The 26,102-nt window shown below is 46.0% G+C and overlaps 1 protein-coding gene across 2 annotated transcripts in view; it reads left to right on the forward strand.

The window, feature by feature from the left end:
• CAMSAP2 (calmodulin regulated spectrin associated protein family member 2) overlaps positions 1-26,102 on the forward strand; it is a 92,041-nt gene that overhangs the window by 1,323 nt on the left and 64,616 nt on the right. For both annotated transcript variants that reach the window (XM_065936342.1, XM_065936341.1), the window contains exon 2: positions 18,365-18,624. In XM_065936342.1, coding sequence (XP_065792414.1) covers positions 18,365-18,624 — 260 coding nt within the window. The remainder of the gene's footprint in view (positions 1-18,364; positions 18,625-26,102) is intronic.

Below are 26,102 nucleotides of genomic sequence, written 5' to 3' on the forward strand. Positions count from 1 at the left end.
CACATTCCTTTTCCCAAACATTTTGGCTTCATAAATTAAGAGAAACAACAACTCCCTACTGTGGGATTTTTTAAATTTTTTTTTTAATAGAAGAGTTTTTTGAGGGCATATGCTGTTGACACAAACTGTATAGTCCAATGGAAGTCAGACACTCCCGCCTTAACCCAGTCTTTGCAAAATAACAGGAAAAGGGCCTCCTGTGTAATTCCTTGGCTGGTGTTTTAGGAGCCCCTGTTGTGGAGCTCTGAAAGATTTAGCTTTTCACTGGGAGATTTTTCCATGAAGCTGGTTTCGTCTGATAGCTTTGAGTCATTCTGTAAGATTTCTGTGTCCTAGTTAATAAATTTTGGATATGTAAAATGTCTATTGAAAAGTTTCTTAGTATTTACAGACTTTTCTCCAGATGTTAAATACAGGTTCTTTTTTTTTTTTTTGAGGGGAAGAGGATGGCTTATTTTCAGTTTTAGGACCATGAAAATATGTGGGTAAATGGTTTAATTAATTCTTAACTGTTCAGACATACACAGCTGAATACATACACAGGTGACTAGCAGAACTGCATATTTAGTTAACTAGCGAATGAATCTCAGCGTTTAGAAAATTATTTTAATTAGTTTTGAGGGAAACTGCACCTTACCGGGATTTGATGTTTATGACAGCTTTTGTCTTATTTGAATTCTCATGCTTTGTATTGAAGCAGAAAAATGTTAAAGGTTTTCAAACTGGCATCAGGAGTAAATATAATAAAAAATTTACTTTGAAGTAATTTGGATCTTAGAGATTTTGTTGAAACTGAATGTGTAGAGTAACACATGGGAGGAAACACAAAGTGTTAGAGTATATTTGTTTCCCGACACCACTGAAGCTAATATCCATTTAGAGGAGAAATGGAAGCTACTTAAGTGTTTAGAAAAGATGGAGAAAGGAAAATTTATATTTCCACCTCTGTGGAAAAGCAGTGTGTACGAAATGGAATGCAGAAGGGATAGCAAAAATATTTCCTTTCCTCCTGAAACTGAAAAGAATCTTGTAGTACAGATGTCCATGTTGCCCTGGATTCATGAGGATTCCTGACCAGAAAAAGGCCTGCTCTCTGGATGTGTGTCAGGCAGGTTTAGTAGATCCTGGGCCTCTTGAGGAGCAGGCTTTGAACCTGCTTGGAGGAGAAGAGGAAGAAGCAGAGCCCGGGTGGAATGTGTTGTGTGTGTGGGAGGCGTGTGAGATGCTGTGCGTTCTGTTGTACGTTCGGGGCCCACAGCAGCCCTGTGATGTAGGTAGCCTGCTCCTCATCTAAAAATGCGAGGTCCCCAGTGCAGAGAGAGATTAAACAGCTTCCCCACGGTCACACTTTGAGTGAGGGCAGACATGAGCTTTGACTTGAGTGTCTGATCGGTGTGGGTGGAGCAGGCACACCTCTTCTGTGTCTGATACTTCAAACACACTGCTCTGTTAGTAGTCCCACAGAATCCCTCCAGAAGGCTAGTGCTCTCATTTCACAGATGAGGGAATGAGCTCAGACCCGTTCGCTCAAGATTAAACATCTGGCGGGTCCTGCAGGTCTTTACTCTTTCTGCCACTCTGCGGAGTAAGCCTCTTTATCTGCCAGGTGTGTAAAATGTCCATATAGTACATGTTAAAAGTCTTATTTACTTATTTGTTTTCTTTGAATAACGGCAGATCTTACTCCCAGATGGTTTAGATGAATGACGTTGGCACTTGTATTTGTCTTGGGAGCGATTGGCCTGGATAAAAGTCATATTCAAAATGGAATGAAAAACAAGCTTAAAAAAAACATAAAGTCACTTAGTAAGGAGAAATTAATGTATTAAGAAGGTTATGTATGTACATTTTGTTTGTTCTTACTCAACAGTCTTTCAAAGTATAAATTTATATGGGGTGAGTAGAAAAAAGGTAAGGTTTCATTTCTTTGGATGTAAATTTTCTACATTTGCTGCAGACACTGTTTTATGACAGGTGTTAGTAGACAGCGTATTTCAGAGGTATTGCCTAGGGGTATTCGGTGAATCATTCAAAACACTAGCCCCCATTTAAGTTATGGCTTATGAACATCCCTTCTTTAACGATGGCATGTAGGATTCTCAGGTGCTGATTTAGTCTTTTTCTGTGAGAAACGTTCTAACTTTTGACAAATTAAATTTTAGAACTATATATCAGAAAACTCATTTAAGATGATAGCTGGAAATCAGTTGTGGGCTAGAATGAAGTTATTGAACTTTAAAAAATAAATAAAACACTGGCATTTAATACCTAGAAAGCAGGTAATACCTAGGTAATACCTAGAAAGCAGATGGAGTATTTACTTAATTCGAGATTGGAATCATATTCTTTTTCTTTACACTGAAAATGTTCCAGATAACCCAAATCTTAATAGTTTATTTTGTGGGAGGAGGCAGGTACAACTTTGATCAAATGAAGAACAAGTTTGTTTAGGTGAATTTTAGTCAGTAAGCAGGTAAGATGCTCTAATTAGTTGAAGTAAACTGCAGAAGGGAAAGTTGAACTGTGCTGTGTCTGGTGTATTTGAGTAGCTTCACCCATTTATGCAGTAGTATAACTTGGCTTTAAGTTTGCGAAGTTCTCACATTTGGAGTTCTTTTTTCTTGATCGGGTAACTTGTGCAATGGCAGTGAAAGTGCCTCTCCTTTACCATAACACTAGAGTCCTAACCACTGGACCATCAGGGAATTGCCGGCGTTTGTTCTTCATGTAGAACCTAAGACCCGCTTCCTTGTGCCACTTGATCATTTCAACCATATCAGTGTCATTCTTCCTTTCGTACCATGAACTGCAGAATATATATAGCAGAGCATAAAATCATCTGCTGTTATGTGTGTGCTGAGTCCCTCAGGCATGTCCAACTCTTTGTGACCCCATGGACTGTAGCCTGCCAGGCTCCTCTGTCTATGGGATTCTCCAGGCAGGAATACTAGACTGGGTTGTCATGCCCTCTTCCTGATCCAGGGGTCAAACCCGCATCTCTTATGTGTCTCACACTGACAACCAGGTTCTTTACCACTAATGCCACCTGGGAAGCCCATCTGCTGTTATCAGTTCAGTTCAGTTGCTCATTCGTGTCCAACTGTGTGTGACCCCATGGACTGCAGCACACCAGGCCTCACCAACTCCTGGAGCTTGCCCAAGCTCGTGTCCATCAAGTTGGTGATGCCATCCAACCATCTCATCCTGTCATCCCCTTCTCCTCCTGCCTTCAATCTTTCCCAGCATCAGGGTCTTTTCTAATGAGTCAGTTCTTTGAATCAGGTGATCAAAGTATTGCAGCTTCAGCATCAGTCCTTGCAATGAATATTTAGGACTGATATCCTTTGGGATTGATTGGTTGGATCTCCTTGCAGTCCAAGGGACTCTCAAGTGTCTTCTCCAACACCACAGTTCAAACGCATCAATTCTTCTGCACTCAGCTTTCTTTATGGCCCAACTCTCACATCCATACATGACTACTGGAAAAATCATAGCTTTGACTAGATGGATCTTTGTTGGCAAAGTAATGTCTCTGCTTTTTAATATGCTATTTTTCTGCTATTTTTATTTAATATGATTTTTTATCTGATACTGTAAATACTCTTTATTATGTTTCTTTGTATATCCCAATACATTTTCTTAAAATCCTGCATGAGACCTGACTCTCAGGCACGTGTGAAGTTGTGGTCTCAGTGGCCAGCACTGTGGTGAAGGGAGCCTGGAACAGAGGGGCCGGTTTGGGAAGTTCTCGCAGGAGTCTGGTTGTCAGGTGGCCGAGTGGAAACGCCGGTATTGTTTATTGAGTTCTTCCTGTGTGTCAGTCTCTTTCTGTGTTCCATCTCATTTTGATCCTCATAACAGCCTTGAGAGGTGCAAGTTGTCCAGGGTCACTGGTGAGGAAATGAGGCCCAGGGGTTCAGGGGCTCACCCCACACCACCTAGCGTACGACCGTGTGTTCTTAGCCTGTTTTCAGCTGCCCTCTTTACCACTGTGCTGTATGGGTGGGAGTTGGATTAAAGGAAAAGAGGCAAACATAGAAAAAACACTGCCGAGACCTAGTCCCTGGTGTTTCTAAAGGGCTGAATTTGGGATGCCTGGGGAGGGGGCGAGGTCACCTGCAGTTATAAGGAGAACGGGGTTACTTGAGCTTTGCCGACGGTGACTGGGAGGGTGAGTCAAGTGCCATTGGCTGAGATGGGAGCAGCCAGTGGGAAGGGGAAGTCAGCTTTGTTCTCGGGAACCTTGAACTTAATGTGTTGGCCAAATATGTTATCTGAGAAATCCAATAAGGTAGGCAGCTATAAGTGTGGGTATGGAGGAGGGTTGACTAGGGGAGGCTATAAAATAGCAATTTGGGAATCTTCTGTGTGTGAAGTGTCATTGAACTGGGAAGGAGATGAGACATAGAGGGAGAGAAGATTTGAGACAAAATCTAGGGTAGCAAACACTGAGAATAGTTACGGGAGGAGGCTGAGAAAGAAGTCAGAATTAGAGCAATCCGAGTCAGGAGGAGAATTAAGAAGGTGTGCAAACACTGCGGCCCTGGAAGGGGAAAGTTTGCAGTGGGTGGTCCTCTCAGCCGGGTCAGAGGCTGCAGGTGTGTACACCCGGCCTGTCTTCTGAGAGCTTGTCCTCTAATACAGAGGTGCGGTCAGTGTGTGACCGTAGCAGAGCTCAGGAAAAACCCTGGAGCCGCGGAGCTGGCCGGTGCCCTGGGGAAGGGGAGGAGCTCCGTCCTTCTCAGCGGGCCGTGGAGATGGTGGAGCCGGGGAGGGGGCCAGGGAGTGGAGAGCAGGCGCCCACGGTGCGGTACAGGGGGGGAGCCCAGAGCGAGGTGCGTCAGGTCAGCGCAGCAGCAGAGACCTGAGCCTGCAGGAGGTTGTGCTGGGTGCAGGAGATCCAGCTTGAAAGGTAAGTTGGGATTGCTTGAGGGGCCGCGTTAAGGAGTTTGGTATTTATTTAGTAGATAAATTATCCTAGGCACATTAGATTTTTTTTAAATTTATTTTTATTTTTATTTATTTAGTAGATAAATTATCCTAGGCACATTAGATTTTTTTTAGAAAGCCACTATAATTTATTGAATACATACTTTGTGTCAGGTATAGTTTTGAGCATTTTATATGCATTTTCTAAAAATTCTGAGAATGACCCTATTAAGTAGATACTATGTTTCTTCGTTTACAACTGTGGGGCAAGGGTCCCTGTGGCAGCACAGCTGTCTGGGTCCTTCCTTGCGGGCAGCAGCCTGTGCATCATAGGAGTTCAGCAGCACCCACTCCCAGCTCGCTCCTTCAGACCACTTTCTAGCTCTAAAATGGGGAGTATGAGCAATTTTTAAGTACTTGAGGCTCTTGAAGTAAAATATATTTGAAATGACATTTGTCCTCAGCAAAGGAAAGTTTCAAAGTAGATGGTTTCATTTTTTTCTGCTGGCATTTTACTGCTTCTTTCAATATTCTTTTTCAGCTTCTTGTTTTCCATTCTCTTTCATTTTTTTAAAATGACATTCAAATTATGAGATTGCTGACTTGTAAATTTTTCTCTGATTGGTGCATTTTGTAGAATTTTGTATTGTAACAGATTCTGAAACAGCAGAACTATCCTTTTTTTTTTTTTTTTAAAAGCTATCTCCACTTTTTTAAAATGGGTTTTAGAGGGTTTGACTGTAAGTCCTTGAAATTTTACTTTTGACACCTCATATTTTCTGAAGAGGTGAGACAGGCATAGATTCACGAACCCAGAGGTACAGAAGGCAGATTTAGTGGGAAGTTGGCTGGACACAGAGAAGGAAAGATGATATTGTGGGGAGTGTTAAGAGTGTTTTTGTTTTTGTTTTTTTTAACTTAGGAATGGCCCCTACTTCAGGGCCCTTTCATGTCCCACAGAGGCCAGGGCCCTTCCCAGCATCACAGAAAGTGCTCCACTTTTCTCTTAAACCGTTCTTTCTTTTTAAACAGACAAAGCTGCTCAAAGATAGGAGATCTCAGATACATACATCAACAGTAAGCTTCCATGTACTCTTTACCCAACCTCCACAGTCAATAACTCATGGCAAGCCTTGATTTATCTGTCCCCTTGCCCGTTATTTGAAGCACATCCCTGCCATCCAGTCATTTCATCAATAAATACACGAATGTCTCCAAAGTCCGGGACTCCCTCTCTTTTTTGTTGGCGTTTCGTCGCTTGGCAGTGTTGTCTTGGTTCCTGCTGTACTCGAGCGCTGAGTGGAGACCTGTGCTCGCAGCAGGTCTCAGCGGCTCCCTGTTTCAGGCTTAGTGTGAACAGTGTGTGCATGTCCATCCCAGTCCCCCAGTTCACCCCGCCCCTCCCCTCCCCTCCTTAGTGTCCTGGTGTTTGTCTCTATATCTGTGTCTGTGTTTCTGTTTGCAGATAGGTTCATCTGTACCATTTTTCTAGATTCCACATGTATGCGTTACAGTACAATGTTTTTCTCTTTCTGACTTACTTCACTCTGTGTGATGGTCTCTAGGTCCATCCATGTCTCTGCAAAGACTCAGTTTCTTTCCTTTCTGTGGCTGAGTAATACTCCATGGGATATATGTGCCACATCTTCTTAACCCATTCCTCTGTCGGTGGACACCTAGGTTGCTTCCGTGTCTTGGCCATTGTGAATAGTGCTGCCATGAACATTGGGATGTATGTAGCTTCTGTTATGGAGGGGCTCTCTTTTTAAATGTAACTGGAGTCTTGCCATCATCACACCACTCTACCTCACCACTCATGTTTTCACTTCCATTGTCTTCCAGTTCATTTGTTCCAGTCAGTATCAAATAGGGCCATGTTTGCAATTTGTTATCTCTCTCTCTTCCCTTTTTTTCTTTTTGGCCCCCTGTGTTTCTTATATACTGACAGCTAAATTTAGAGAATTAAATGGATTCATGTTTGATTTTTTTTTTTTTTTTGCATACTTCATAGATTTGTGTACTTCCATCAGGAGGCACTTAATATCTCATTATTTCTCTTTCTGTCATGACTTCTTCATTTGTTACTTGGAATATTCTTCCCTGAATTAAGTATCTGGGTACCCTGGGGGGTAAGTTTCCTCAATGAACCCTAGTCTCCAGGTGCACTGCCAGGCACCCACCCCAAAGGTCGTGGAGCAGAAAAGCTCACAAACCAGATCAGAGTACTTATATCACATGGTTTGTTAAATCAGTTTACAGTGAGAAGCGAGGGGAAAGGTGGGGTGGGCTGACACATGTAGGACAGAGTGGATCCCCTGTCCTCCGTCCTGAGCTTTGTCCATCGCTTTCTGCTATACCAGCCTCACCTATGGATGGTGTGGTCACACCAGTCAGAGCTGAGGTTGGAAGAAGGAGGCCCACAGTGACACAGGCCACATGCTTGCTCCATCAGGGACGCAAGGGACAGCATGCCTGCCACAGCTTCCCCACGCGTCAGGCGTGTCAGGAAGCCTAATGAATCGGTATGGGTCTCATGTTTCTAGGGCAGAGGACGCACAGGCCAGAGTGAGTGTCACCAGTGGGTGGCTCACTTAAGCATTCAGACTCTGAAGTGTTCATGTGTATGTAGTGTTCATTGCCTGTTGTTTGTTTAGTCTCATGCATATTTAATATATCATAAATATATTTATGGAATTCCAGCTGAGCTATTTAAAATCCTAAAAGATGATGCTGTTAAAGTACTGCACTGAGTATGTCAGCAAATTTGGAAAACCCTTCAGTGGCCACAGGACTGGAGAAGGTCAGTTTTCATTTCAGTCCCAAAGAAGGGCAATGCCAAAGAATGTCCATATGATAGTACAGTTGCACTCCTTTCACATGCTAGCACACTCAAAATCCTTCAAGCTAGGCTTCAGCAGTACCTGAGCCAAGAACTTCAAAATGTACAAGCTGAATTTAGAAAAGGCAGAGGAACCGGAGATCAAATTGGCAACATCGGTTGGATCATGGAGAAAGCAAGGGTGTTCCAGAAAAACATGCTTCATTGAAAATTCTTAAAGAGTTGGGAACACCAGACCACCTTACCTGCCTCCTGAGAAACCTGTATGTGGATCAAGAAGCAACAGTTAGAACCAGACATGGAACAACTGACTGGTTCCAAATTGGGAAAGGAGTACGTAAAGGCTGTATATTGTCACACTGCTTATTTAACTTATATGCAGAGTACATCATGCAAAATGCCAGGCTGGATGAATCATGAGCTGAAATCAAGATTTCTGGGAGAAATATCAAAAACGTCAGATATGCAGATGATACCACCTTAATGACAGAAAGCGAAGAGGAGCTAAAGACCCTCTTGATGAGGGTGAAAGAGGAGAGTGAGAAAGCTGGCTTAAAACTCAACATTTAAAAAACTAAGATCATGGCATATGGTCCCATCCCTTCATAGCAAATAGAAGAGGAAAAACTAGAAACAGTGACAGACTTTATTTTCTTGGACTTCAAAATCACTGTGGATGGTGACTGCAGCTATGAAATTAAAAGGCACTTGCTCCTTGGAAGAGAAGCTATGACAAACCTAGACAGCATATTAAAAAGCAGAGACATCACTTTGCTGACCAAGATCTGTGTACTTGAAAGCTATAATTTTTGCAGTAGTCATGTACAGATGTGATAGTTGGACCGTAAAGAAGGCTTAGCACCGAAGAATTGATGCTTTTGAACTGTGGTGTTGGAGAAGACTCTTGAGAGTTTCTTCGACAGCAAGGAGATCAAACCAGTCAATCCTAAAGGAAATCAGTCCTGAATGTTCATTAGAAGGACTGATGCTAAAGCTGAAGCTGTAATACTTTGGCCACCTGATGCAAAGAACTGACTCATTGGAACAGACCCTCATGCTGGAAAAAAGTGAAGACAGAAGAGGGCAGCAGAGGGATGAGCTGGTTGGATGGTGTCCCTGACTCGATGGTCATGAATTTGAGCAAACGGTGGGAGGTAGTGAAGGACAGGGATGCCTGGTGTGCTGTAGTCCACAGGGTCCGAAAGCGTCGGACGCGCCTGAGCGACTGAACAACAACATTGCCTTTCTACGTTTAATTACATATGCTGCTCACCACTTGCCTTTACACGATACATTCCTTGAGTTCTGTAGATGGCTAACAGACTTTTTATTTCCTAGTAGTTACCTATACTTCAAATATCTTTGAAGTTTTCACATCTATTTTACAAACGTATGCATTTTTTTAGTAGAACTGAATAGCCTTTGAAGTAAAAGTACATTTTCTAAGGTACAGGAAGGGCAGGATAACTGCTCTGTTCTCTCCCTTTACTGAGGGGAAATTGGACCAAAGTGATGGGTCCGTGGCCCACGAGAGTCTGGAAGGGAGTGAGGAGTAGGGGAAAGAGCACTTTGAGCAGCGGCGACCAGGGTGTCAGAGGCCGCGCAGGACGGGAGCGTGGTCCCGAGGCTGCGTGGCTGGCGGGGGCGCTGCGCCATCCAGGGATGCAGGCAGGCCTGGGCCACTTCCCTGTGGCTCAGAGGAAGGCTCTGAGTCCTTGAAAAAGTTGGATGTCATCGAGAGCCCTGAGGCTGGGTGCGGTGGGTAGCTCGGTCAGGTATGCCCGCGGGAGTAAACAGATTCTGGCTACAGTAGAGGACGGTTTGGAACAGGGCGAGGATCAACACTGCAGAGACAGATGTGGGGGAGAACTGATGCTGAGTCCCGAAAAACGGATGCTTTCGAACTGTGATGTTATAGTTCAGATGAAAAGTCCTGAGAGCGGGACTGGGAGGTGTGCGCTGAGACTGAGCATGCAGGGCTTTGGGTTGGGTGTGGTGATGGGTTTGGTCTGGGGCTTGAGGGGCGGGGAGGCGGCAGTGAGGACTCCCCCGCCCCAGGCTTGTGCACCTGGATGGTGCTGTGGAACTCTGCTGTAAGGAACACTGGGAGAAGATTGATTTGGGGTGTTTTGAGGTTTCATGACCCTTCTCAGCATAATTTCAAATGTCTAAAGGTAGTGCGAGGAGCTCCTGAATGCCCTTCACCCAGAGTTATCCCTTGTTGACATTCTGTCCCGTTTGTTCTATGATTCTTTCCCTTTCCCTGGCACAAGTATGTGTGTGTGTGTGTGTGTGTATACATGTATAATATTTTGTGCACTGTTTGAGAATGAATTAGAGACACTGTATCCTCTACCCTAAATGCTTCAGGCTGTCTCCTAAGATGAGTGATAAGTCTCTGATAACCTGAAAATTTTAAGAACTGGGTAATTGAGCACGATGTTATATTATCTGATCCCGCGTTCAGCTTTGCCATTGTCTTAGTGCCCCCTGTTACTACTTTTTCCTCTTCCCAGAGCCACCCAGGATCACGCACCACATGTAACTGGCTTGTCTCTGTCGGCTCTGTAACCTGGGATGGCTTTTTAGCCTTGTCACCACGGTGCTGATGTGGGGAAGTCTGCGCACCCCGCCGCATGCGGGGTTGGGCGTCGGGCCCCTGCCTCGGGTGCTGTCTCTCTGCCCTGTGCTGCTGGCAGGAGCAGGCTGGTCCCCAGGGCTGTCCCTGCCCCCTGGTCCCCTGCCCTCCGTGACGGGGTCTGGCTGCTGTTAGTGTCCCAGCAGGAACCCCTAGGTGGTAAGAAGAGCCAGCGCACAGAGCCCTGCCCCGGACAGGAGGCGACGGAGACCCGGGAGCTCAGACGCTTCCCCGCGCCCCTCTTGGTACCTGCTGCCAGCCCGGGGTCTTTGGCTTTCTTCCTTCTTGTCCTCTGACATTGCTCTCTTTCCCCTCCCTCCCTCCCCGCTACCCCCACCCCCCCTTGTACCTTTTCTCACCTTGGTGCCCCTGCCTGCCTTCCTGGGGGCCGCCCCGCCCTCTGTCCCCCAGCCTCTGGTCCTGACCCCCTCTCTCACACATAGTGAGGCTGGGGGCGGGGGAGACGTGGCGAGTCCCAGGTCTCAGCACCCCGGGAACGTCTGAGACTTCAGTGTCTGTTTGTTTCCTTTATTAAAGTATGTTTTTATCCTAGAAAAATAGTAGGCCACTTATTTTACAGAAGGTCCCTCGATTTGGGTCTGTCGAACGTGTCTTCATGATAGAGTCAAGTTACGCTGATCGGGCAGGATGACCACAGAAGGGGCGCTGTGTTTCCGGTGGGTCGTGTCGGAGGCACACGGTGTGCGCTCAGTTGGTGAGGTGGACTTTAAGCTCTCTCTTTAAAAAAAAACCAGTTTACTTAGTTCTGGTCGTGCTGGGTCTTCCTTGCGGCCTGTGGGCGCCCAGCCGTGGTGCTTCTCTCGTGGAGCACGGGCCCTCACTGCGTGAGCTTCGGTGGCTGTCGCACACCGGCTCAGGGGCTGTGTCTCAAGGGCCCTGGAGCACGCAGGCTTCAGGAGTGGCGGTGCAGGGCTTCGTTGTTCCTCCTCAGCGTGTGGGATCTTCCCAGACCAGGGATTGAACCCATGTCCCCTGCATTGGCAGCTGGGTCCTTATCCACTGTGCCGGCAGGCAAGTCCAGACTTTGGTCTCTTGCTTTAGGTGGTATCTACTACTTTTCTCCACTATGAAGGTATTGTTTTCCATTTTTAATTAAGAAGCAGTTTGCAGGGAGATAATTTGAAACATCCTGTTCATCAAACTTTGGCCTGCCGACTTAGCACCCACAATGATTCTTGCTTGAGTCAGTTATTGCCCTGTTTACTATATCCCATTTTTGGTATTCTGCTATGAGGAAGAGTTTTCCCTTCTTTTTCTTTCACATACTTATTCATTTAATTGCTTACATCAGGATGGACATTCTTGTTTATTCAAGTGGGTTATAATCATTTGTTGTCATTATTTATTTGACGTCCAGATTGTCTCAGGTTTGGCTGGTTGGAATCTCCTTCCAGCTGAGTCCTGCGAGCTTCTGACATGGTCCCCTCGTTTGCTGGCTCTGAGCCTTCTTGACATGCACACACACACACACACGCAAACATTTGTAGCTGAGCGTGTACTTTGCTGTTCCAGCTCTGGAGGAAGCAGCCATTTCTTAAGGAGTCCTGGTTGCTTTCGTGGGAGGGTCTTAGAGACCAGGATGGAGGTGTGCTCTTGCTGCTGCTGGGGTTCAGCAGACGTGACCTGTGGCTCTGGCGCTCTGTGGCTGTCACAGGTGCGTGCCACTTGCCATGTGCTCATGCTGACACTTCCCACCCGAGGCCGGCTCCACGGAGCCGCCCTCACGTTCGCCTCGCCCTATGCGTTACCACCCCTGTTGCCCAGGAACCTGGCTCTGGTCTTGGGGTTGAGGTTTCCCTGCATCCTGGAGGCTGGTGAGGATCTGCAGCTCAGAAGAGGCCCTTGTGTCTCTCAGGGTGGCGGGAGGGGTGGAGTGGGGAACTCACACCTGAGGTGCGGTGTGGAGGGACGGGGAGGCCCTGCCTGAGCTGTGCTCCAGGCGCCCTTCTGGGTGCTGGTGCCAAGGATGGGGAAGGGCCCCCTCTCCTGGAGTCTGCGGTGCGAGGGGAATAGCAGACCCGGATATCGTGGGCCAGCAGTCATGAGAACAGGATGACTGATGGGAAGGGGGGTCTGGGGCTCCGGCGGGCGGAGGGTGAGGGCCGACTGGGCGGCTTGGAGCCCAGAGACTCGTCTGCGGTGCGCCGGCCTGGCCCAGAGGGGTGGAGGTTGGGGTCCAGAGCTGGGGAGGCGGACACATGACACATGTGGGCAGCGGGGGGTGGCCTGAACTTGGGGAGGGGATGCCTGCACTCAGGGGACCCCATCAAGTAAGACAGGGCTTCAGGGCGCCAGCCTTCCCCGCTCTGCCATGCTGTCTCCTGCTGCTGGTGAACTAGGCTACCTGAAGACGACTCAGGTTTTGAGAGGGAATGCCGCTGCAGAAGTCAGGTGGCCTAGAGGGAATTCTCAGGGCTTTCAAAGCAGATAGGAGTAAATTGGGGTTGCTAGTGTAGAATCTGGGACTTGAGGGGAAATTTGAAATCTGTGTATATCTTTAGAACAAGGCCAATGACTAAACTTTTACAAAGTAATGTTTTCAACCATCAGACGTCCATCGCGCGCTCCTGTGGGTCAGGCACTGAGCCTCTGGGGTGAGTGGTGGGAATAAGAGACCTCGGCCTGGGTGAGCGCCTCCTTGTCAGTTGTGGACTTAGCAACTGTTCGTCATTCTGATAGGCAGGCTCTTTGTAACTTAATCTTTGATTACTGGTACTAGGATTTTGTTTGTTTTTTTTAATGTTACTGACCATTTTTGTGTCTTTTGCTTAATTTAGAGTTCAAGGTCTAGGGTTTACTTTCACTTGGAGTTTTTGATACTCACAAATTCTGTCTTAGTAATTAATTGTCTTAGACACAATTTTTAGATTTGGAAATTAACGCAGCATTCCCCTGGCTGAGTAGTGACATTTCTGAAATGCATTCCCCTCGTACCCCCCAACCAGTCACTGTTTAAGGAAATTTGAGTTTTTTGCTGGTGTATGGATGCAACTATTACTAGTATTAACTCAGCTTCTTAGAAAAGGGCCTTGAACAGGACTGTTCTGTGCTCTCTGCTTGTGCCCAAGCCTTTCAGGTGATTGTGAATTTCAAAGCTTTGCTCTAGCCAAGATTTATTTATAATAACATGAGTATGGTAGGTTCTTGCTTAAGTCCTGGTACACAAGAAAAACTTGTCTTTTCCCCTTTGCAATTCTGGGAGTGGAGTTTCAGTTTTCTGAAGTATTAATTTCTTATCTTCTTGTACTCTGGAGATGAGGGGGAGGGTGAAACTTCTTATCTTTGATTTTGCCTATTTATTTTCTAATAGACGGTTTCAGTTCATTTGTTTTAAAATGTGATACAACTCCAAACTGTTTTTTTAAAGAATGACAGTTTTGTACTGTTTGCAAAATGATAGACATTTTTGAAGTTGTCTTTTCAGCATATGCAGTTCTTGAAGTCTTGTTCTTAAAAGTGACCTACTTTACAATACTCAGTATGCAGTTTTGCGTTCTTTAGGGATGGAATGATCTGTTTTTGTCATATTCTTAAAACATTCTGAGACTCGCTATGGCTCCTTTCCCTTCTCCTTGCATTGAAATCTTTTTGAAACTTACACTTTCATAACTTAGACCTGTGGGTACATCATAGCACAATGAAAATAGCCCCTAAGCTGTCCTCTTCCACCTTCCAGTTTGGTGATCCTGGCAGACCATCGTTATTTTTGAATCTGTTTAGCTACATGGTTTATGGTTAAGATTCTGTATTTATCAGCTGTGTACGTTTAGCACAATACCTTTCTTGAGTTCCTTATATGCAAAATAGGGACAAGAGGATTGTTCGTATTTAAAGACAGAATGCATGTTTATGACAGTGCTTGCACATAACAGCCCTTTTTGAGTATTAACACAGTCCTAATATTTGTCTGTATGTTGTCTGATTTGACAGTTTCACCGAGTTGTAATAAAGCTCATGGGTGGGGAAGGATGTAAATGTAGTATGTAAATGTAAATGGATGTACAGCTGTGGTGGAGAAGTTTGTAAACAGATGGTGAGCAGTCAGTTTGCACAACTGGTGTTTAGGTACCAAGTTACCTGTATTAATCACTTTTCACTGTTGAAAGGAAAAAAATCTATCATGTATACATTTTATAATAATCGCAAAATCAAATGATTTCCCTTTTAAATTTGTTCTACTAGTAGCTTCCATTTAGTTCCTGGGATACAAGAATTTAAATGAACACTGACCCTGCATTCCGTAGTTTATGACGAAGCTTGCCATCACCCTGCGGAGTCTGTCAGGTTTAAGGCTGGGTCAGAGCTGGTTAATGCGGCTCTGAAGGAAAGGAAAGAGTTTTCGATTATTAAATGAGGATGATATTTTTAGATGTCTCCAAAATCCCAAATTGGTCCATCTACTCTTGACCTCTTTCCACAGTCCAGTATCCCCAGTTGCCTTTCTGGTATTTCCACTTGGGTATTTTTGCTGTTGTTCCAAACTCAGCGTGTCTGGAGCTAAGGTCACGGTCCTGCTGCTGGCGCAGATGCTTCAGAAGGAAGCAGGAAACCTGCTCCCTCTGGTTTCCCTTCCTCTGGCAAGTGGTGCGCCTCTTTCCCTGATCACCTCTGGGTGCCGTCTGACCCCTTCTCTGCTTTGTGCCCGGGCCCGCGGGGTGTGTCCCTGTCCCTGCCTTCCTCTTGGCGTCGCTGCCCTGCCTCCTTCCCGTCATTTCCTCGTCTCTGCAACCTTCTGTCTCTGATTTTTATCACCATCAGTATTGAATACTAGATTAACTGTCCCCAGACATCAGTCATAATGGGTCACTTTCCTCCTATACAACTGTCGGCAGTTCCTTGTTCAGTTCAGTCGCTCAGTCGTGTCTGACTCTCTGCGACCCCATAGACTGCAGCACGCCAGGCCTCCCTGTCCATCACCAACTCCCAGAGTTTACTCAAACTCATGTCCATTGAGTCAATGATGCCATCAACCATCATCCTCTGTCATCCCCTTCTCCTCCTGCCTTTGATTTTTTCCCAGCATCATGGTCTTTTCCAGTGAGTCAGTTCTTTGCATCAGGAGGCCAAAGTATTTGAGTTTCAGCTTCAGCATCAGTCCTTCCAATGAATATTCAAGACTGATTTCCTTTAGGACGGACTGGTTGGATCTCCTTGCAGTCCAAAGGACTGCAAGTCCAAGAAGTCTCAAGAAGTCCAAGTCTCAAGAGTCTTTTCCAACACCACAGTTCAAAAGCATCAATTCTTTGGCACTCAGCTTTCTCTATAGTCCAACTCTCACATCCATACATGACTACTGGAAAAACCATAGCTTTGACTAGACGGACCTTTGTTGGCAAAGTAATGTCTCTGCTTTTTAATGTGCTGTCTAGGTTGGTCATAACTTTCCTTCCAAGGAGCAAGCATCTTTTAATTTCATGGCTGCAATCACCATCTGTAGTGATTTTGGAACCCAAAAAAGTAAAGTCTGACACTGTTTCTACTGTTTCTCCATCTATTTGCCATGAAGTGATGGGACCAGATGCCACGATCTTAGTTTTCTGAATGTTGAGTTTTAAGCCAACTATTTCATTCTCCTCTTTCACTTTCATCAAGAGGCTCTTTAGTTCTTCACTTTCTGCCATAAGGGTGGTGTCATCTGCATGTCTGAGGTTATTGATATTTCTCCTGGCAATCTTGATTACAGCTTGGGCTTCATCCAGCCCAGCATTTCTCATGATGTACTCTGCATATAAATTAAATAAGCAGGGTGACAATATACAGTCTTGACGTACTCCTTTTCCTATTTGGAACCAGTCTGTTGTTCTATGTGCAGTTCTAACTGTTGCTTCCTGACTTGCATACAGATTTCTCAAGAGGCAGGTCAGGTGATCTGGTATTTCCCATCTCTTTAAGAATTTTCCTCAGTTTGTTATGATCCACACAGTCAGAGGCTTTGGCATAGTCATTAAAGCAGAAAAAAATGTTTTTCTGGAACTCTCTGGCTTTTTCGATGATCCAACGGATGTTGGCAATTTGATCCCTGGTTCCTCTGCCTTTTCTAAAACCAGCTTGAACATCTGGAAGTTCATGGTTCACGTACTGTTGAAGCCTGGCTTGGAGAATTTGGAACATTACTAACGTGTGAGATGAGTGCAATTGTGCTGTAGTTTGAGCATTCTTTGGCATTGCCTTTCTTTGGAATTGGAATGAAAACTGGCCTTTTCCAGTCCTGTGGCCACTGCTGAGTTTTCCAAATTCGCTGGCATGTTGAGTGCTGCACTTTCACAGAATCATCTTTTAGGATTTGAAATAGCTCAACTGGAATTCCATCACATCCACTAGATTTGTTCGTAATGATGCGTCCCAAGGCCCAGGTGACTTCACGTTCCAGGATGTCTGGCTCTAGGTGAGTCATCATACCATCAGGATTATCTGGATCATGGAGATCTTTTCTGTACAGCTCCTCTGTGTATTCTTGCCACCTCTTCTTAATATCTTCTGCTTCTGTTAGGTCCATACCATTTCTGTCCTCCTGCTGAAACCCTTTATCCGCCTGAGCTGTTGGGTCTACTCTCTTCCTCTTCTCTCTGTCCCCTCCTGTTTAGAGACCCTCTTTACCCCCTCTGATTGCAGTTTCTGCTTGCTCTTCGCCTCCTGTTTTTCTGGAGGTAGTTGGGTCAGCCTACCATGGTGCTTACTGCTTTGAACTTGAAGCACACACTTGGTTTCTTTCATTTTGTGCTGGGTCATTTGTTGCTTACTGTTGACTCCAGTTTCCAAATGGACAAATTTGATTTGTCTAGACTATTTGTAGATTATTAAGTCCTTGGGTATTGGGATTATTTCTAAATCCTTGAATTCCCCAGAACCCATACTGGTATATAAAATGAACGTGCAAAAAAAAAATAAATAAAATAAAATGAACGTGCAGTAATTATAATACTATTATTTGATGAAAATATTTTTCTAAATGATTGGACTTTTCAAAAGCTTTAAGGTAAAATTGCTACAGAGTGTATAAATATTTGTGAATATGCTCTTTAGACTTCTGTTTGTGCTGTGATATTACTGAGCTTACACTAAAGCTGCGTCTTCAGGAAGTTCCTGAAATTGGTGGTGCGTGGCCGTGAATCCTGGCTCTCTGGAGAAGGCGGACGAGGCCTGGCTGGTGGCTGCCTGGGTTCTGTGACTGGAGCTCCATATGGGCCTCCTGCTCAGATGCCTGCCTTTCCTCAGGGGTCCGACACTCATTCTCGCCGGGCCTTCTTCCTGGGGCATGGCCTGGCCTCCAGAGAGATGATCAGAGACTGGTCCCATTGCTCAGCTGCCTGTCTGTCTCCCTGGGACAGATCAGTCAGACTCCCAGGAGGGTTTCGGTGGGGTCGGACGGAGGTGGTCAGTGCGTTGGTGTAGTAACCGGGTTTTCTGGTGTTCGGGATGTTTGAGGGTGGTTCTCCCTGAGCCTTAGCTCTAACTGCCCCTCAACAGGCCAACCAGGGCAGGAGAGGCAAGGGGACAGCGGGCGGTGGGCAGACGATGTTACACTCTCAGGTGTCGAGGCCTGGGTCCCTGAAACGGCTGTTACACCGCCTTTCCTGGTTGGCTGCTTGAATGGGAGGGGATTCACTGAGACGGGTTTTTCGGACTCTGCACTCATCCTGCGTGTCCGAGCGTGCATGTGGGAGCGCTTTCCCCCGAGTCACCGGGCTCAGCAGACGTGTCTCCATGATGCTTGGCAGTGGCTTTTCGTCATGTACTCGGACAGCGTCTTCCGTGAAGGAAAGTTCTCTCTCTTTCTCGTTCCAGATTGTCTGCCATGGTCAAATGAACCATCTTTTCAGTCAAAGGGTTATTGTTGTTTCTAAAGGAAATCTTTTACGACATAAATGATACTGTTAAATGAACTGTGTTTCTTTTATGCAAATCCTCTAAGAACATCTCCCCCTTAATCTTTGTAGAGAATGTGCCAGAGGAGCTCCGAGAGCCCTTCTACACGGACCAGTATGACCAGGAGCACATCAAGCCGCCCGTGGTCGGCCTGCTGCTCTCCGCCGAGCTGTACTGCCGCGCCGGGAGCCTCATCCTCAGGAGCGACGCCGCGAAGCCCCTGTTGGGCCACGACGCCGTCATCCAGGCCTTAGCTCAGAAGGGCCTCTATGTCACCGACCAAGAAAAGCTGGTGACAGAGCGAGACCTCCACAAGAAGCCCATCCAGATGGTGAGTCTTCTGTGCCCACAATGATGGTGTTTGACGGGCGTGCTTTTTTTTTTTTCATTTTTAAATTTTTATTAGTTGGAGGCTAATTACTTTACAATATTGTAGTGGTTTTGCCATACATTGACATGAATCAGCCATGGATTTACATGTGTTCCCCATCCCGATCCCCCCTCCCGCCTCCCTCCCCATCCCATCCCTCTGGGTCATCCCAGTGCACCAGCCCCGAGCACTTGTCTCATGCATCCAACCTGGACTGGCGATCTGTTTCACACTTGATAGTATATATGTTTCAATGCTGTGTGTGCTTCTGAGCGCGAATTGTGTTACACAGCTGAGGGCCTAGGTTTTACACTTGCACTGCCATCTCTGCCTGGAGTTTAAAAATTATCTTTTCCTCATAAACTTCATTTTCAAATGGAATTTTTTTTTTTTTTTTTAAGAATTGAAGTATGATTGATTTACAGTGTTGTAGTTTAGGTGTGTAGCAAAGTGATCCAATTAAGGAAGAGGTTAATGAACTATTTTGTAATATTTGGTGCCATTCTAATACCTGGGAGAAACAATCACATAATTTCCAACTAAAGTGATCTCCCCCCCCCCCCCCCCCCCGCCAATTTAAAAGCTTAGTTTTTTCCATCCCAGAGACTCTAAGAGATGTAAAGGGCATCCTTGTCTTCTCCTTAGGAAAGAGGTGGGAGTTGTGAGTGTTCATCTATATGCTTGAATGACCGCTTGGTAGATTTCTGTGTGCTCGGTATTTGAGTTTATTTAATAACCGTGAACGCATTCTTGTGGAGAACACGCAGTGCAGGGCTGTGTGCTGGCCTGGGCCGAGCAGGCAGGCCCTTCCTCCCCACAGCTCCAGGGACACGCAAGTGCTGGGGTTCGCCGTGTCCTGCGTCAGTCTGTGGTACCGCTTGAACTTGTTTACAGAATCCTGGGCCTCGAGAATGGCATTAGAACAGTGACTCATTCGCATATTGGATTAGATCAGGCTCTTATGAGACTGGTTGTCTTCCTTGGAGGAGAGGAGAGAGGTATACGTAGGAGACTATGAAGTTATGAGATTGCAGAAGGATGAGTGAAAATTAGTTTACCAAATATAGCACTAGAAGAGGTGATTGACCTACCTTTGCTTTCTGCCTGTTTTCTCTTTAAAATAACCTATTATTACCTTCAAGAAATGGAGAATAACATCTCAAGAAAATTTTAGTTAATGAATTTAGTAATAGATTTATTAAACTGCAGAATCATTGAGGAAAACAAAGAATGTTTCTTGTCAGATAGGAGATTTTGACCTCCCGCTGACGGCTCAGGTTCACCTCACAGTTCCCTCTGGGGTTTGCACACCTGTGTGCTGTGCGTGTTCACTTTCCGGTTCCCTCTGGGGTTTGCACCTGCGTGGCGCCCGTGAGCAGCTTGCAGGTCCCAGGACTGAGCAGAACTCTGCTCGGGGACCCCGCGGTAGCTCACCGTCTGCTCTCTAGAGTGGCTGCACTAGGTGGACACTCCTGCTCTGACTGCTTTTGCTTCCACTGCTCAGGCCACGGGGATGGTTACAGAGCATGTCCATGATGCTGAGTCTGCATCTGTGTTTGCCCAGTACCAGTTCTTTCAGGTACCAGTGGTACACGTCACATGGCCTGCTCATCCTCAGAGAAGGTTATCTGTTTTACATCCTCTCTAATAAGAATGAAACAGACTTACCACACTATCTTCATTATTTATCCTAGTGCAGCTTGTGTGTGTGAAGATACAGGTTTGGTAGACTACTCTTTGCATTCCCATCAGGTTACTTTCACTCTGTATTGATCTTGCTATTAAATCTGACTCCAGGAATTGAGGGCTTCCCTGATAGCTCAGTTGGTAAAGAATCCGCCTGCATTGCAGGAGACGCCAGTTTGATTCCTGGGTCAGAAAAGTCCGCTGGAGAAGGGATAGGCTACCCACTCCAGTATTCTTGGGATTCCCTTGTGGCTCAGCTGGTAAAGAATCCACCTGCAATGTCAGAGACCTGGGATCGATCCCTGGAGAAGGGAAAGGCTACCCAGTCCAGTATTCTGGCCTGGAGAATTCCATGGACTATATAGTCCATGGGGTCAAAAAGAGTCAGACACGGCTGAGCAACTTTCACTTCAGTTTCACTTTCCAGGAGCTGAGGTTTAAGGAACGTGATGTAAAGGGTATGGCCGCTGCCTCTCTGGGTCTGGCTTCTGTCTGTGGGCCTCAGACACTCATGCTGGACTACATCATTTTCCCCCTTGCTGTATCACACCTACTGATCTGTGTTTTAATTGTATACTTTCAGTTTTTCTTACAACTGGATTTAAGGTTTTCCAGTTGCTATGAAGTTTTGATTGATGATATTGTACTATTACTATTTTTCTGAGACCTGTGTGAGAAAATTTCTCAAGAGTACTAGTAAAAACTTTGTTCTTAAGAAATCATTCTTTTTGGTTTTAGAGTAATAAGAATCAATATCCTTCCTTGTCCTGCATTTTGAGAAGTGTAGTGAAAAATAGTATGTTTAATTGCACTAGATATACTGAGCCCCGCCGCACCTCCCACTTCTAAATTATCTTGGTTTGGAGTCTTTTATTTCTGTATGCCACCTCTCAGCCTCTTGGGAAAAAATATGTAGTGGTAGCAGAAATGTCATTATAAGTATGAGGCAGGTTCAACTAAACAGATATTATTAGTTTGGGGGTGGGTGGGGTTTGAAAGAAGTGCCTTTTTTTTTTTTTTTTTAAAGAAAAAGTGAGAATACCTGTTGGAGAATATATCCTTTCCATTAGAGTGCATTTAAAGACAGATTTTGAGAGTATACCCTTTAAAATATGTTCCTCTATATTTATGTCAATGGAAAAGTATTTTCAGGAATCGTGTATTTGAATAGCTCGGATGTATATTGGCTGTTCTTCAGCACACACTTGTAACCTGTAATGTGGGTGGAGGGGCTGAACCTATGACACAGCGTGCCTGTTACACGTCCATGAGTGGAGCCCAGATGGAACGCGTGCACAGTCGCCCGGCGGAAGCGCAGACTCCGAGACCTACCGTCAGTGCTCCAGTCAGCATTAAACCTATGGCGACTTGCGTGCCCTGGAACCACAGTTATGTCCTAACCTGAAGCAGGCCATCTGTCGGATTATCTGTCCGCATAAGTATTAGTACGTAGGAGGACTTGGAGGTTGAGGGACTTGTAGCAAGTGGAGCCAGATGGGGCTTGTAGCTTTTGAACTTTCCTCTGCAGCAAAATGAAGTTGCATGTGTACTGCGTTTGCTGTCATCAGCTTGGGCTGGTGGATTTGACCCGTGTCATAAAATCTTAAATTCTATGACTTTCATGGCTGGAAAGAGCCTTAGAGATCAGAGCTGACCTGTGTGCAGCAGAAAACTTGCCAGCCAGGAGCAGCCTGGGGAACACAGTCCAGGGGGCTTTGAACACAGACTCCCTGGCCCTCCAGGTAGATCTGCTAGCATGGGGCCTCACAAGAGGGTCGAGGCACCTCGAGGCATGCAGGATCCCCAACCAGGGATCGAACTCATGTCCCCTGCAGTGGAAGCATGGAGTCTTAACCTCTGGACCACCTGGGAAGTCCCTGGGACATGTATTTTTAAACAAGTGTTCAGAGTGACTTCTGTGATGAAGAATGTGATCTGAGAAATTTGATCTACTCCAGAGTCATTTCAAATATGTAATACTTAGAATTTAGAGGTTAACCAGTTTGGCTAGGGTAGCATTGTTATTTAGTAGCAAGACTAGAATTAGAATCTGAATGAGCTAAAACTGACTTTCTAATTTATAATGCTGTAATCTAAAGCAAATTTGAGCACTTAAATATTTGGATTCATGCTATGTAAACTGTAGACTGGTTATGAACCAAACTGTTGGTTGTAAGTCAGCTTTCCAGTCATGTTTGTATATATATGAAAAAGAGTTGATATTCATAAAGCTCTATTAAAGTAAATGTATATGTATGTAGTATGTGTGATATGAAATAATGAGATTGATTTTCATGTTTGATTTATAAAATAACCTTTATTACTTAATCAGATCTTGTTTTGAACCAGGCATATAAAGAAAAATTTTATTTTGAAGTGCTTTCTTTTAATGCGTACCAGAAAGAGATTTAGTGCTCTGTTTGCTTAATGGGAACTAAAGTGTGCTGATAGATCATTTGATAAGGAAGTCATGAGATGTTCTCTCGGTAAACTGTCAGCATTGTTATAAGGATGTTTTGGGTAGTCACACAGTATAAACTAAAAAATTATAATGCATCTCTGGTACTATCCATGAGGGCTTCCCTGGTGGCTCAGACGTTAAAGAATTTACCTGCAGTGTAGACCAGGGTTCGTTCCCTGTGTCAGAAAGATCCCCTGGAGGAGGGAATGGCAACCCACTCCAGTATTCTTGTCTGGAGAATCTCATGGACAGAGGAGCCTGGTGGGTTACAGTCCATGGGGTTCACAGTCGGATACGACTGAGCGACACACACACACACACACACACTCACACACACTCACACACTCACACACACACTCACACTGTCCATTACCCTGCCTTGTTGTAGTGTAAAACCAGTGAAGCTGTGTTTAAAACAGAGGGATGATGGAAACATCTGTTTACCCTCAGGAAGGATATTACTGCAAGTAAAGGAGTTTTACTTTATCGTGTTTTGTCGTCCACATTCTGACCACGGATGCCTGCACTTGGATGATGTGGACCTTAGAATCCAGAGAGAGAGAGAAGACTGGGAAAATGCTCGTTAGCCTGAAATAGGTGCTCCCTGTGGGAGTGTAAGCCGTAGCATTGGGATCGTACAGGCAGGTGTGGTGATTGCTGCTGGCTGGTGAGGAAAGGCGTTGGGGATGAGTGATTCACAGGGCTTCCGTGGGTGGGAAAGGATCGGTGGGAGGCGGCAGGCTGAAGAAGTTCCTGACCCAGTTTGGGCTGTGCAGGCATGCTGTGTGTCACCAGTGACACCGCCGCCTGCACAGGGGCCCCCGTGTGAGATGAGCCTGGAGAATCGGTCGGCTTCCTAGACTGTGAAGGGGCTGTCAGCCTGAGTGGGGATTTTTAACTCCTGTGCGTGACAGGATCATGGGGTAAGTTTTCATGCCGTTTTCCTGGGGCTTTGTTGTGGCAGTAGTGCTGCGTGGACTTACTTTTATCCTGCCTGCATCAAACAAACGAAGCAGCACACGCGCCCACTGGTCGCTCTCCCTCGCTGCCCCGCGCCCAGCACACTGGCCCTCTCCACTGCTGCGCGTGGGAAGCCCGTGGCGCCGGCGCCACTGGGCCTCAGTCACTTACCCATGTAGAAGCTTGAAAAACCTTGTCCCCATGTAAGAAGTTTAAAAATTGCCCTTTAGAGAAAGAGGATTATATAAATGTAAGATTTATTACAGTAGTGGTTGAGGAAGGACTTATTTCTAGTCACCCGTGTAGAATAATGTCTTGCAAACTATGAGCAGAGCTTATCTGTGAAAAATTATTCTTAATTCTCCTGGCATTTGTTGAACAGGATTTTCTTCACACATAGTGCTGGGTATTTCTGTTCCATGAATCATGGACCTGGTTTGGATTCCATTAGTATTTCAAGGCTCAAAGTCACATTATCTTTTGATATAACCATTTTTTTACATTTGACTTAGCGTTTATTTGTAGTAGTTTATTTAAAACTCCAGATTACTTTCTCCTAGAAATAACTTGATGAATGTGTGTTCATTTTACCAAATGATCTCACAAAACCTTTATGTTTATAATAAGCCTGAAGTCAGGGCGTTTATTAATTTGTTCAGTTTATTGACAGCGCTTCTGCCGCATACTCTGTATTACCTCCTGTGACTGGGAGGAGCCTCTGTCCCCGAGAGACTCACATTCTCCTGGGGGTTAGAGAAACAAGCAACTTATAATACGTGTGTTTCAGGAGCGTAGGGGTTCCAGGCTCGCTCCTGCTCTTGGGCCAAGTCTTGACGGCTGTGAAGGGGCTTCCGGGCGGGCACAGAGGTGCAGCTGGTGTGTGGGAGCGTGCCGTCGGAGTGCAGCTTCAGCCCCACGCACGTGTACGGAGACGACGAGCACTGAGGCCGGAGCACTGGGTGGGGATGGGCACGATGACCCTGCGTGTCCTTCATCCTGGCGGTGCTGGCTCTGCACCAGGCAGGGCGGCATCGGGCTTGCGGAGCAGACGGTCACTCTGCTGGGGGAGCGAGCGTGGAGGCTGTGGCCGTGCCGGAGGGGTGTTGCTGAGGTGGGATCCCCCGAGGTGGGATCGAGGTGACACTTTTTGTTTGTCCCTCCCTGAACCCTCCCCCCTTGGTAACTGTAAGTTCATCCTCTAAATCTGTTTCTGTTTCGTCAGTCAGTCCATCTGGATCTGATATAAGTGACACCAGATGATGCTTGTCGTCCTCTGTCTGACTTCACTTAGTATGATGATCCCCAGGTCCATACACATTGGGGCGAATGGCGTTATGTTGTTCTGTTTAATGGCGACTGTTCTGTTGTCTGTCTGGCCCACACCCTCTTTACCCATCTGTCTGTCCGTGGACATTTAGGTTTTGCTTCTCCGTCTTGACTGTGGTGTAGTGCTGCTGTCAATGCTGGGCCGCAGGTATCCTTTCGAACCAAGTTTTTCTCCAGGTATTTACATGCCCAGGAGTGGAACTGCTGGGTCATATGGTAGTTCTGTGTTTAGGTTTTGAAGGAGCCTCCATACTGCAGTCCATAGTGGCTGCCCCGGTTTACATTCCCAGCAGCAATGCAGGAGGGTTCCCTTCTCTCCAGCCTTTATTGTTTGTGTATTTTTTGATAATGGCCATTCTGACCCATGTGGGGTAATACCTCATTGTAGTTTTGATTTGCATTTCTCTAATGATTAGTGCAGTTAAGCATGTTTCCATTGCCTCTTGGCCATCTGTGTGTCTTCCTTGGAGAAATGTCTGTGTAGGCCGTCTGCCCACTTTTGCCTGGGCTGTTTGTTCCTTTGGTATTGAGCTGCGAGAGCTGGTGTAGACTCTGGAGACCAGCTCCAGGAGGTGCAGCGGCCGCCCTGGCCCTCCCCGACTCCTGACCTGGTGCGCGTCTTCTCTGCACTTGCTGTGCTGCCACCCTTGTTCTCGTCCTGGTGGACTTTGCTCCGCATCGATGCTGGGGAACCTGGCAGAATGTCAGCATGAGGCAGGGTGTCCCGCTGAGAGAGGGGTGTGCGGCAGCCGAGAGGAATGTGGTGAGAGGAGCAGGTGGGAAACCTGAGAGCAGGGGACGCTGGCTGGAAGGGGACCAGGTCTCTTTGGGGTACTGTAATAGAATCCCACAGACTCTGGTTTATAAGCAATCAAAATTTATCCCCCGCCCCCTGTTCTGGAGTCTGGGAGGCCAAGGTCAGGGAGTCATCATGGTCCGGTATTGGTGAAGGCCTCTTCTGGGTTGTAGGCTGCCAGTTTCCTGCTGTGACCTCCTGTGTGGGAAC

Source organism: Muntiacus reevesi, chromosome 5 (assembly GCF_963930625.1).
Source record: "Muntiacus reevesi chromosome 5, mMunRee1.1, whole genome shotgun sequence".
Lineage (NCBI taxonomy): Eukaryota > Metazoa > Chordata > Mammalia > Artiodactyla > Cervidae > Muntiacus > Muntiacus reevesi.